Source organism: Orbicella faveolata, unplaced genomic scaffold, assembly GCF_042242905.1.
Source record: "Orbicella faveolata isolate gen_17 unplaced genomic scaffold, um_ofav_v1 contig_36, whole genome shotgun sequence".
NCBI lineage: Eukaryota > Metazoa > Cnidaria > Anthozoa > Scleractinia > Merulinidae > Orbicella > Orbicella faveolata.
In genome coordinates this window covers 12,265,977-12,278,986 of record NW_028301565.1, presented here as the reverse complement: position 1 = coordinate 12,278,986, position 13,010 = coordinate 12,265,977, and the positions used below count along the sequence as shown (strand labels likewise).

Below are 13,010 nucleotides of genomic sequence, written 5' to 3'. Positions count from 1 at the left end.
TTAACACAACTAATAATAGAGTCAACAATAATATTGTATTGCTGAACTCTTGCTCTGTTTAAATATCAAATAATTGATCTCACACAGCGATTTAGAGATTGATATCCACATTTTAAACCTTAAGTTTACATCTACCATGAGTCCATGAAAAACTGACCCTAAAATTAAAAAGATATCCAAGGATATGAAATAATCATTGAAGGGTGTTTTATAACACATGGTAGTAAAAACAATAACCAAACATCTTGTGCAACCATATCACATGAACTCCATTTTTTCATTATTATTATTATTTCAACTTTTTCATCTTGCCTAATTTTAATCGGGCTTGTCTTTTCTTCTTCTGGTTCTCCATATCTTTCCATGCCCCCATGATGAACTTACTGAAATGACACAAAAGAAAACATTAATTAATCTACGATGTTAGTCATTGTGCAATATTTCAAAGGAAGTACTAAATACACATCACACACATTAGCAAAGATCCTTTGATACTGGCAGATCCGAGAGAAGGGCACTCACTTTCTTGACAGGGCATTCAAAAGTCTGTAATCCTTAGTAGTCATCTACCTTGCCCACGAAAGCAAGAGAGGGAGAGGAGGGGAGGGTGAGACATCCAAGACCCAAGGGGATGGGCTGGTAGGGTAAAAGGCTGAGGAGAGGGGAGGGTTTCAAGTTTGCAGCTGTCAGACATTTCTGTGATGCAGGGGATGTTTTCTCAATGGTTTTACTAATGTTCTTCAAGAGAGAGAGATGTTTAAGTTCATAGCCCAAGTTTACACTTTCTTCATTGTGACACATAATTTTTAAAAGTTATTCTAGGTGTCTGCGTATTTGTCCATGTGTGCAATCCAAAAAATAGCATTAGGCTTGCAATGCTAAAATTTGCATGTCCCTCTAATTTCATGGAAATGAAGGCCATAAGATCGTTATGCCTCTACTACTGTAAGCTACATGTAACAGGTGTGCCAAGGTAATGCTGTAAAGTGTCCTTTAGAAAGACGCCTATGTGAGTTTAAACCCCTGAACTACATTATTTGCTAGTCACAAATTGTACAGTATTGGGAAGAAAAGCAGTGAAATTTTTTTACAGTATAAAATTTTGATAAGCATAATAAGACACAACTTTTGGCAAAGTTTTAAAAATATCTATACATGGGGTTCAGAGCCACCTTAAAGTTTCGAAAATTTAAGGTGGCTCTGAACCCTATGTACAGAATTTTTTAAACTTTGCCTAAAGTTGCATCTTACCATGCTTATCAAAAATGGACAATATAAGAAGATTTCACCGTGCCATTTTTAAATTATAAGCCCCTAAAGCTGTAATTAGGGGTGGTTTTAGCAGGTCATACTGTTGCTATGGTAACCCATTGTGTCACGAAAATGATCACATGTTCACCAATCATTGGGTAGTTTGTTGATACCATGATTGTTGCGTCAACTGAGGAAGATGGTAATAATGACCCATCAAAATCTAACTGCTGGAAACTGTTTTAAGCCACCCAAAAGGATTTAAAGTTTAACTGTTAGTTCTAAGCTTAAAGCTTCTTGTTGAAACAGAGGACATGAACACCCTGACTCAAGCACAGCAATTATACCTTCACCAAAAAATCACTGTTGGAAGGTACAAGAAATCAAATCTTACTTTAATCCTGAAAGCTCACTGATAAGTCCTTTGATCATTCCCTTGTCAGAAGGCACCTCCACACTGCAATGATATCCATTACTCGTGCCAATTCCTGCCACATTACAATCTTTTAATAATTGCCTGGACATGAAAGAGCAATAATATTTACTTTACCATCAAACATTAATTGTTAGACAAATAAGTTGCCATATATTAATAAACATGTACATGTACATTCATGAAAGCCCCCATTAATTCATTTAATTTTATCAAAGTGTGTCTTTAACTTTGTCTTCGCTAGTTCACATTGAAAAAGTATTTATGATTTAAAAAATTATGATCACAGTCTTTGATACCTCAGGCAATTGAAATAAAAAAATAAACTAAGAGAAACTCAAGGGGCCATTCCCTGTACAACAACTTTCACATGCAGGTATAAAGGGCACAGAAAACTTTGCAGAATTAAGTGTGTTTTTCCAGAATATAACCATACTCCTTCCACAGAAGATTTTGGTTTCAGACCCTCTCCTGCCCATCGGGAAATTCCAGTCCCAATGTAGATGTTTGTCAGTTAAAATGAAATTTAGGTTAAAATGAAATTTCTTTGTCTTAACCCTATTATTATTCATGGATCATGAATAATTAGGGTTAGAGGACAAAGGAAATTCAGAATCAAACTAGGTTAAAATCATTTTAACCTGAATTTCATTTTGCCCTACAACAAAGACATTTGGCCTTTCAAATTGCCCTCCCTTTCAGAATTTCTGATGGCCTTCTATGAGGCTGGCATGATACTTTCTAGAACTGTTCATGGTATCTTTCCAACATTTACCTGGCATCACGTTTGTGAGACTCTGGATGTAGATTTTCATTTGAAGAATCATCAACATGAACTAATTGTGAGTCAGTACAGTCCATTAAAGAATCAAATTCCATAATGTCAGCATCAAAACCAAACAAAAAGCACCCTGCTTCCACCTTGCTTGATAGGTTCTCAGTAATTTCATCTGCCACTGTTTGGTGTACTTCACCTGTTTCTGACTTGTGTTTGCAAGAAGACTCACTTTGCAATGGTAACTCTGCACATGTCACAGTTTTGTCCATTGTTATCTGTTCATGTGTCATAGGCTCTTGATCCACCCAAAAATCTGATGCCTGAGCAGTACTAGTTTTAAGCAGTTGTGATGACTCCTGACAGGTTTCATTTGTTTTCCTGGTTGTTCTAGTTTCAGTAGTGGGGATCTTGTCGACTTGTACATCAAGATCATGACATCCATGTTCTTCTTCATCAACATGAGGGGAACATTGTTGCTCGGAACAAACACCAGCAGAAACCTCCAAATCTATCTCTTTTCTCTTTGGCTTTCTTGTAAAAGATTCCTCATCTGGATTTTCTTGCTGAAAAGTTAAAATTGTTTTTAAATAACATTCTGCAATTAAAACAACTTACTGCACAGGTAAACCATAATAAGTGATAACTATCTATTGATATGTTCATGGACATATCATTTCAACAAAACTTTTTATGTCTTCTCTCAACACTACTGCTTCACACACAAAAATGGATCGTGCACTGGGGGAATACTGAAAGAGAATGTTACAATCAAGTTTCTTGAGATATTTGAGTCCAGTGCATTGAATACATTTTGTGTGGTGCAGGTTCAAATACTCATAATTTTACAAAGACTTGTTAGAGTTTAGATCTGCCACACCAAACTTTTCCAAGTTTTGGAAGAAAAAACATCCTTCAATATTACACCCAAAAAGCTAAACATTCACTAATTACTAAGTTAGACAAACTCTTTTGTTTCTCTATGCAAAGCCATGTGCTAATGAGGCAAAATATAAACAATGAATTCCTACCGTTGCTTTATGATGACTGCACCACTTTTGCATCAGTTGGAATTCCAAATGTAGGTCACACACTTTGCCTTATTTATCAGTGTCTGTTGCAGCAAAAAAAAAAAATAATAATAAAAACTAGCGTGAGGGTACTTACCAACATAACAGGGGTGGTTTCACAATTATTAGGAACCATTTGGTCAAGGTCTTGGTCACTGTCAATTTGGCACATATTATTTGAATTTTCTCCACAGTTTCTAGACTCTACTGTACTATACACTTCATTTTCTATCAAAGGTGTATCCATGTTTGGCATATGGACAATTCCTGTAAGTTCATTTGACTTTAAGAAATCATCACTGGCTCTCTGTTGGTGATGTTCCTTTTCTGAAACATGATTTCCACAACAGATGTCTGTTGAACTCAGGTCCTTGTCCATTGGTATTGGTGACACGCTGAAGGCATGCACTTCTTCATTTCCTGATGTGATGGCATTATTAAGTGAAACTGCATCCTTCACTTCTAGGTTGGTTATTGGTGAGCCTTCTGTTGCGAGGTTGTTGGGTTCAGCATCGTTGTCATTAGCACACATTTCACCTTTACTTGTTACTGTATGATTTTGACTGTCAGGTTCATTATCAGTTTCTGAATTTCCTTGCTGCTTCACTGTAGTCTTGCTCTCATTCTGATGAGGGTTGTATGGCAAATCTCCGTTATTGTCATTTTCCAATGTTTCATCAGCATGGTTGTTAATTCCTGTGTCATATTTTTCAAAAGCATCTTCTGAAGTAGCAGTCTCTTGTGTTGAATGGACATGGCCTTCAACTGATGTGTGTTGTTGTTTGTTTGTTGTTGCTTGATTCTGTTGTTGTTGTAATGTTGTTGTTTGAGATTCAGAATTAGCCACGGCTTTGCATTTTTTCACACTTTTGGAGGGAGTCTTTCCAGTTACAATTTTTTTCAATGCTGCTTTTGTCAGAATGACAGGTTTAGCTGCAGTTTCTATATTATTCTTTAATGCTTCCTCAGATATGACATCAATTTCTTTGCTGCTATCAGTAACTTGAATCTCAATATTTACAATTGAGTGAGTATCTGTCTCTTCTACAGATGCTTTGGGTTCTTCTTTAAATTCTGTTGAAGAGTAACAAATTAATTACAACATTGGAATTCTAAAAATATCATCAAGTAAAAGGAAACAAAAGGGTGTTGATATGATGCATGTTAGAGCAATGTTTTGGGTTATTAAGGATTCAAACAGAACTACAGATTTGAGGATGTCAGATATGAATGAGGCTCTAAAACTTCACTGAGTGCATCCAGTAGCTTTCCACACAATGCTATGATGAAAATCCTTCTTTTACAACTACAACATCAGGGCTGACAATAAGTTCTGAATTACCTGTTGCCTTACTTTTCACAACTGTGACAGACGTGTTACTTTGCAGGTGAACTGCCTTAACCACAGATAAGTTCACCTGAAACATCAAGTGCTCATCAAGCATACTCAGCCATAGCAGGTGTTGCAGGTTATGGCCCTTAATGACAGCCCTGGCATGTTGACAATGAGAATCTCCAAAGATTCTCCAAAGCTGGCTGAGAATCTCCAAAGCTAGCTCAGTAGTGCACAACTCCTGGCCTGCCAATAAATTCAGTGCAAATCTGCACTTTGTAGAAGCAAACTGTTGCAATGTGTTTAATCTACATCTACATTGATCCATAACTTGCAAAATCCAAGTTGGGACAGAATTCAAATCTACCTCGTTTACTATGATCACTATAGGCTGAAGGTTCAATACCACAAGCTAAAGTTTCACCCTATGCATGCACATTCATAATGTGCTACAATGTGGATATATTATCTGACTTTGGTCTGGGTCTTAACATTACCCATTTACAAGTATTTTTTAGACAAGTGCATTACCAACAGTGCTTCTGTTATTAAATGATATGCACCCGTCTTTGTAGACAAACTTGCTGGTAAGCATCCACTTACTAACATTCAGAACTTAAAAAGGTGGAAGAGAAACAAGCAATTCTCACCTGATGTTATATTACTATTATTACCCTGGTTCATCCGCTTGTACATGGCCTCAAAAAGATTTTCAATAACAAGCATAACAATGTTTGATGTCTGTTCGCGAGCAGTTGAAACCATTGAAGATAAAAGAACTTCATCTGTTGTTACTGCAAGTTCATCTGCTGTGTTTTGACCAGAGCTGAATACAACAAGGTCTTTCTTTTCTTGGGTACAAATCATCACTTCCTCCAATGCCTCAACATCTATGCCCTCCTCTTTTTCTTCTTCTCTCATCTGTAAAGGAATTCATACCAATACACATAAGCAAGATATAACCTAGTTTGGTTCTGAAATCTCCGTCAAGGTTTGTTAAATCTGGTGTTTGACTTTCTCGGATGTAACTAATGTCACTGTACGGGTGAGCTATCAACAGCAAACTCCTTGTTGTAATAAGTGAATCTCATGTTCCCCATCATTTTGACTGTCATAGACCACAATTGTAGTCTTGCCCCTAAAAGCAATTTTAGGGAGTTTATGTACGTTATGACAGTAATGCTGAGGGCAACATTTGAAAGATCAATTCAATATATTCGACAAAGAATTTTGTCACTCTCTAGTTAGATTTATCTGTTCAGTTTGTTGACCAGTGTTGGAACTATCATCAGCTGAATGTGTGAAGGCAGCATTCAATTTCCAATTATGAAAAAACAGATCATTTATCACCATGAGGGGTGTTCTCCACAAAACATAGAAGTTGGTCATATATAAGTAATTGTTCTTTTGTATGTAGAGGACAGCTAAGAAATTAAATACATGTAAGATGCAAAATGCACATGCAGAGGCATTATTCTTCTCATTACACCTTTTGTTTTGCAACTACAAACTGTCCATGTATTAGAGATCCACTAAGTTGTTAGAGGTGTTCAAGAGCAGGGGAGAGCAGTGATAATAGGTTTCCGAAGAGAGGGTGGGGTGAAAGTTAGTCTCCTTTACAGCCCCTTAGGCCAAAGTCACAAAAAGCTCCCCCTCCCCGCATGTCAGTGTGAAGCAACCGCAAGGGGACAGGGAACTTAGGTGACTTCAGCCCAGGTGGTTGCGAAGGAGACTAGGTGAAGGCGGACCCTTTCCTGCTCTTGAGCGCAAAAATCACATCTTGAGCTCACCACTCCTCCCTCAACCCACTACACATAAACCCCCATGACAGCTGTGAGGGTAAGACTTGAATTTTCAATTTAAAGTTATATATCTTAACTGCATACCTAAATTTATACATAAACCTATGCAAAGCATTGTAAACAAACCTTTGGCGAGTCCTTCGCGCCTATCATGTCATTGGTTTGTTGATCAGCAGGGGTTTCCTGATCAGCAAGGCTTTTTGGGGTTTCTTTCGAAATCCGTTTGCCTTTCCAAGGCCGTTTTGGCCGCGTAGATTTCACATCTGGAGAAACAGAGCTCAATCTATCTCTTTGCAAGGTTCTCTTCGATTTACGAGTAAACGGTGGGACGTATTTGCTCTCCTCTGACTGCAAATCTTCCGCAAAGTCGTTGTTTGTGTCTGCAACTGTCCGGGTTTCCAAATTCGGTTGTTGTACTCGTTTGTCAGACTGTTCGGCCTGTTCTTCCAAACCATCATCTAATTTTGGTTTCTTTTCTTCAACTGAAACACTTCCATCGTTTTCATTTCGCTTGGAAACTTTCTTTGTCGAGCCCGTTTGTCGTTTACGACTCTTCTTTCCGGCCATTTTGATTATGAGCTGTCGGAGTTTCAAAGTTGTCAACGCAACCAAACACGCCGCGCCGCGGCAAGCTTTGTACTTTTTTGGCGCCAAAACTGTTTTAGTTCCTCGTACCCAGGTCTTTCCTCCTCTTTGGCGATCCTATCCTGGGTTTAGGCGCGGCGCCTGTGACGGACGTGACGGACTCCTTTCATCAATCTTAAAGGGGCTCAGTCACGGTTTGCGCATATTGAAAAGTTTAGCCTCAATGTTTCCAATTCGTCGTTTGTAATCCGTGTTAATCTTCTCCATCCTTAGCCATCCTTGTTCCTTTATGGTTTATCACTATCTCTTTGGTGTTTTTCTATCTTACGAAACTGTTATTTTCAGGTTTCCTACCATTGAAAGGTAATTTTGTATGTGGCCAAAATAACTCAAAATACCGTGACTGAGCCCTTTTAATTATAAGCTTGCGCAGTAAGAGACTCTGGTTGTGTAGCTGTAGGCCAAGTAAAAACTTGTTTTCGCCCTTTCCTCTTGGTAGAACCCCGAGGAGGATTTCCATGTCAAGTTCGTCGATGCTCGTTGAAAAATAGAATTAAACCCGAAAAGGGGGCTAATCTGGACCACCTGAGCGTGACTCAAACCTATATGAATGATACCAATCCAAACCACTCACAAATTGAAAGCCAAGTACCTATAATGGCAACGTCATCAAATGCTTTTATCTGCGAAGAAATGTAAAAGGTATCATGCTACATCTATCTTAACCATTAGCACAGTATAACGGCATGCCGTTATTCTTAAACCTTAAAAGGTTCCTTGATGCGTCAAAATACTGGCTTCTATGCTCAACGCTCCATCCCAGGTGATAACAAAATCCTCACTCCACACCCCTGAGCTAGACCACAAGCATCCCCGTCTCTCGAACACGAGGATCATCCCAGCAATGGAACTTGCCATTTGCATGTAAAGAAAATTTCTGAGTAAATACCAGCAAGGGTGTCATGACTTAAATATTGCCCCAACGGGCAGAGTTTATTGTTATCGTCACTTTCTTGTTATTGATAACTGCGGTCAAAAAAATTTGTTGTTAGGTACGTTGTTAACTAAAATGGTAGTGTCTGATCAAGTGTATGCGTTAATTAATTACGATAATATTATATCATGTGGATCTAGAGAAAGCAGGTTATAGAAAAACGACAGATAGCTCTGGCAAGCAATCGAGGCTGGTAAATTGTTTGGCAGAGTTGTAACAAGACAGAGACGTGATCAGAAAGTTTAAAATTTTGGGCTGGATACCTGATGACCCGAAGGATAGGGAACTATTTTTCATTTGGTGCATCCAGGGCACTTTTTTTTGTCAAATCCAAAAAAAAAAAAATCCTGTTCTGATTAGCTTAAACCCGTGTAGTTATAGCCCTCCTCAAAAAACACTTCGGGAACCACTTTATATTTTGAAAGAAAAAATATTCAATGGAAATAAGAATTGTGCTTTTTTTATGTCGTCCTTTTTCTTTCCAAAAAAAATGATATCGTATCACAGGTAAGAAAGCTAATTGTGTCAAAAAGTTTTATTTATAAGGGCCCAGTTTTCCATATTGATCATCTGCTGAGAGGAAGAAGAAACTGGCGTGGAATCAGTGGCAGCGACTAAGAAGTAAAAGACCCAGGAAAAATTCCACGCAATTTCAAGTTCTCCCTGTGCGGCTTTTTTCACGGGTCTGCTATTACAACTGAAATCGTCTCGCAACAGGAGTACAGGACTCCCACCCGAGATAAGGGATTAACACGTAGCCTGTAATGACTAGTTTATATGATACTCCTTTGACAACAAAAACAAAAGTACCTCCTTTTGTATAAAACTGTTTTTATTTTACAAGAATCCAGCAGAAATTGCTTTTTCCCGTCATTTTAAACTATCGCGCGCGGTAAATGCATATCTAAAATTACCCGCGGAACATGGGACCAATCAGCGTATAGACTTGATTCCAACAATACACCGTACATGAGTACTGAAGTCCTCTGTGTTGAACTCGCCTTCCACCGCGGATAATATTGCAGCATTAGCGGTCTCGTAGCTGGGCCGAAACAGACGCCAGCCATGTTTCCCTGGTAAGCATATAGTCTACTGGAGTTTTTGCTCGGAAAATACCCTGTCCTATAGCATTTCATCTGTGTGATTTCTCTTTCAGTCTGCAGGGCCTTAGCACGGCTATTCTATTATGCGTGCTTCTGATGCATGGAGTTTCGTCCCGGGACGCTGCCGTTCCCACAGGTACGCCAATTAGAATATTATTTGGTGTTTTGTAAACTGTTTTAATGACTTCTATATAGGACCTGGAGGTAGTAATCATGCAGAATATTGACACAGACTCGTAAAATAAATCGTTTGTATGGCACGCAGAACGCATGCAAGTAATGCAACCCGACGGTCTGTCCGAATGAGAATTTCTTTATATTCCCCATAACAAAGCAGGACTGTTTGTCGTTTGCGCGAATCTTGCGCTTTCCGGCTTTGATTTTAGTGTTGTCCAAATGAAGCAAGCATACTTTACCAGCATGCAGTATTCTTGGTTGTTACAATAAACTTTGGGAATAACTAGTAGAATTTTCCGATTTTCTATGTCAGTTGTTACAGGATCGCGTGAGGGTTTATACGGCGTTTCTTACTTCATGCCACCCGTCCGGTCCAGAGCAGTTAGCGCTTTGCTGTTGTTTAACCTATATTGTTTCATTCTACGACTCCCCTGTAATAATGATACATTTTTACCAAAGTTAGTCAGAGTTTTCTGCGCACTTATTTAGCCTCGAGCGCGCAGTTGGGTGAAAAGTCATTACTCATTACTAGCGTAAACCTATTTATAAACAAAGGCACGTCCTATACATTCATATGGCTGGGACATGTTAATAGTGATAGTAATAATATGTGTATTTCCCTTTCCTATGTACTGTAAATCTCGGGTCTAACGTGATGTGATGTGAACAAGAACTGCTTTATCGATGAATGTTCTATATGATTGCTGTCACTATTTGACCCAAACAATGGTGTATTGTCCGCCAAGCGCAAATTGAGAACGTAGTTTGATCGACTAGCAGTGTACTTTTCTAAACCTATCGTTACTTTTTCCTCTAAGGTTCAGTGTTCTAAATGCTCTAGTGAAACATTCAGTGGTAATCATCTCTTGTGTATTCTACAATGCTTTGCCCAAAGAGCGAAACTTGATCTTGCATGTGCTGATGTGAGACAGTCAATCATTGTTATAATTGAGAAATCCCGACGTATCGTCAGACGATCCTCGTAAAACCCTCTACCACGTATTCAAGATGTTTTGAGTGGTTTTCTATGGATGAACGATGACTTTAAGTCTAATTCGCACGCCTCTCTTCATTTGCCATCATCGGTGTAGACGCTGTACTCTGCGGATTTCTTTATGCTCGTAATAAGAACTTAGTATAAAAAAATATATTACCAAGTTAATGATTGTTTGTCTTGATTTGTTTGTGATTAATGGCGATGATTGTTTACAAACTTATTTTGAAATAATATTTTTGTAAGCCTCACGTTTCGACACATTGAAAGAGAAAACGAGTGAAGAAGTGTGCGTCATTTACCAGGTGTGTAGGACATCTTCTTGGGATATCTTCCTTCGACATTTGCTCTTTGATTACCAGAAATTAAAGACAGTGCTTCGGTAGAGGATGTTTCAAGTAATTTTTGAGTACGTAAATGACCGTCTTTAGCTATTGCTATTTGGTAGGACTTTCGTCCAAATTTAGAACCCATTTTTTTCTACTTTCGTCTGAAATCAGTAACATCCGGAACTGTCTTGCGTTACCCTAGTGACCTCCAGCTCAGGATCTTTATTTCCGTCACGCAATAGCAACGTGAAGAACCTTTGACGTTTTTAATCAAATCTCTTTACTGACGAAACAATTGATTGATACATGTTTGTTGTAGTAGCTGCTTTTATCAGTTTAAATTCCACGCATGAATGAAAACAGGAAAAAAAATAATAAATAAGCCTTTAAACGTGGCTTGATATCTCAGTTGGTTGCGACCATCACACCTCGGACGCCATGGGTACAAAACCTGTAGATGAGATGCCCTAGATTCAGGCCTCATTGCAATTGTCTAAACTGCTAACGCAATTGCGAGGATCCTTTCGTGTTTGGGATTTATTTTCCCGTTTGGACTGGCTTTCACAGATGTCACATACTGCCTACTTTGCGTGACGGCAGACAAAGACCAGGTCTCTCACGGTGCCACGGGCTTGTGTGCCATGAAAAAAAGTACATTGTTGTGGTTATCACTAAAATACCTTTTTAGCTTTGGGAGTTTGTCTTCCCATTTACAGACCATGTGATATTCTCCGGGAGAATTGTTCTTTTATCCATCTAAAAATTATTTTTTTTTACTCTTTATTTGAAATTCATTGAAAGCAAGAATTCTCAAGAGTATCATCACATGGTCTGAAACTGCCCAAGCTTAATAGGTCTATTCTATCAACGTCTCTCTCTTTTACTTCATCTACAGTTTTTTTTTTAGGCCATGTATTGGTCCCTTTTTCTAGTGTCTGACTGTAGAATGTAACTGGGTGTAAAATTACGAGAATTAGCCGTGGTACACCCAAGGAGCGGCTGTTTGTCCACTGTTTCCTGATCGAATTGGAATTTTGAAGTGTTGTATGAGCTCGAGGAGACGTTATTGATCGAAGTCTTTAATGAAGTGGGATGAGGGCAAATGAACACAGCTAAAAGAAACTTAAAACAATGTTTTAAAGCAACCTATTTCTTACACCGTATCTTTGATATCTCAGATACTTCTGACGTCGTGAACTTGGTGCAGGAATTTCAATGGAGTTTGAGCGAGCTTAACATCGAGACGACCGGACTCTGCAAGAGCAGACCGCTGCCTTTCTCCGACGGCCAGCAGGGATGGGATATTGCTTACGATTTGTCATCCACCGATACAACTATTAACACCACGGTGGAGTCGCTCTTTCCAAATGGTATCCCGGAAGAATTTGTTTTGTTCGCCACGGTAAAAGTTGAGACTGACAACAGAGCGGACTTGTTTACAATAATTGACGGAAAGCAGAGTCTATCTTTTAGTTTGAATCCTGTAGAATTTGAATACAGACGACGAGGGAAGGCCCCCGTTCGAGCAGGCTTCAGAGAAAGGTTAAATGATGGTGCCTGGCACAGAGTGGCATTTGCAGTCAGACAAAGACACGTGACCTTGTCCCTGGACTGTGCCAAGCCTAAAGAGCACGCGAAGAAGCCAAAGGGCTTTAATCCGAATTTTGGCCGAAACGGTATCGTGAGATTGGAAGGAGATTTCAAGGTATGAGCAAAGACCCCCTAGATATCCATTCGATCTTTTTCTGTTATGGAAGTCTCCATTAAATTCTTAACCCTAGTGTTGCCCTTAGTATACAACTTTTATTTAAGAACAGAGACAAACAAGCTACAAGCTTACACTTCCAACCAGTGTAAGTAGCTGGTCATTTTTAACTGAGCAGCCAGCTTGACTCCAGAGCTCATGTCTGTACATATTTACGCAGGGCCATGCGCCGTTGTAGATACAGAGTAGGAATTCTTGAGGAATGTAGAGAACACTCGCCAGTGGCTGGAGCTTTCTAGATTGTTCTCGTGTTCCCGAATGGTCATCATCGTTTTTGATCGTTGGATGACCGTATAGATTGATCATGATTCATTTAAGTTAGCATGGTGTGTTTCGGGGACGATCTTTGTGAAATTGCTAAGTATTCAGATTAGATATAAACGGAAGTGATTTATACGT

General features: G+C 39.0%; 2 protein-coding genes across 2 annotated transcripts in view; one reads left to right on the top strand and one right to left on the bottom strand.

The window, feature by feature from the left end:
- Positions 1-52: 52 nt before the first annotated feature.
- Positions 53-7,293, bottom strand: LOC149102299 (uncharacterized). Its single transcript, XM_089274978.1, has 6 exons — positions 6,791-7,293; positions 5,513-5,783; positions 3,627-4,603; positions 2,460-3,025; positions 1,646-1,768; positions 53-383 (listed from the first exon to the last, which is right to left on the bottom strand). The coding sequence occupies exons 1-6, from the start codon at positions 7,229-7,231 to the stop codon at positions 290-292; spliced, it is 2,472 nt and encodes an 823-aa protein (XP_089131104.1). The 5' UTR covers positions 7,232-7,293; the 3' UTR covers positions 53-289.
- A 1,901-nt stretch (positions 7,294-9,194) lies between these two features.
- Positions 9,195-13,010, top strand: part of LOC110064296 (uncharacterized) — a 54,536-nt gene continuing 50,720 nt past the window's right edge. Inside the window, exons 1-3 of the mRNA XM_089274977.1 lie at positions 9,195-9,319; positions 9,400-9,482; positions 12,025-12,551. Of these exons, the coding sequence (XP_089131103.1) occupies positions 9,309-9,319; positions 9,400-9,482; positions 12,025-12,551 (621 nt within the window). The 5' untranslated portion in view covers positions 9,195-9,308. The remainder of the gene's footprint in view (positions 9,320-9,399; positions 9,483-12,024; positions 12,552-13,010) is intronic.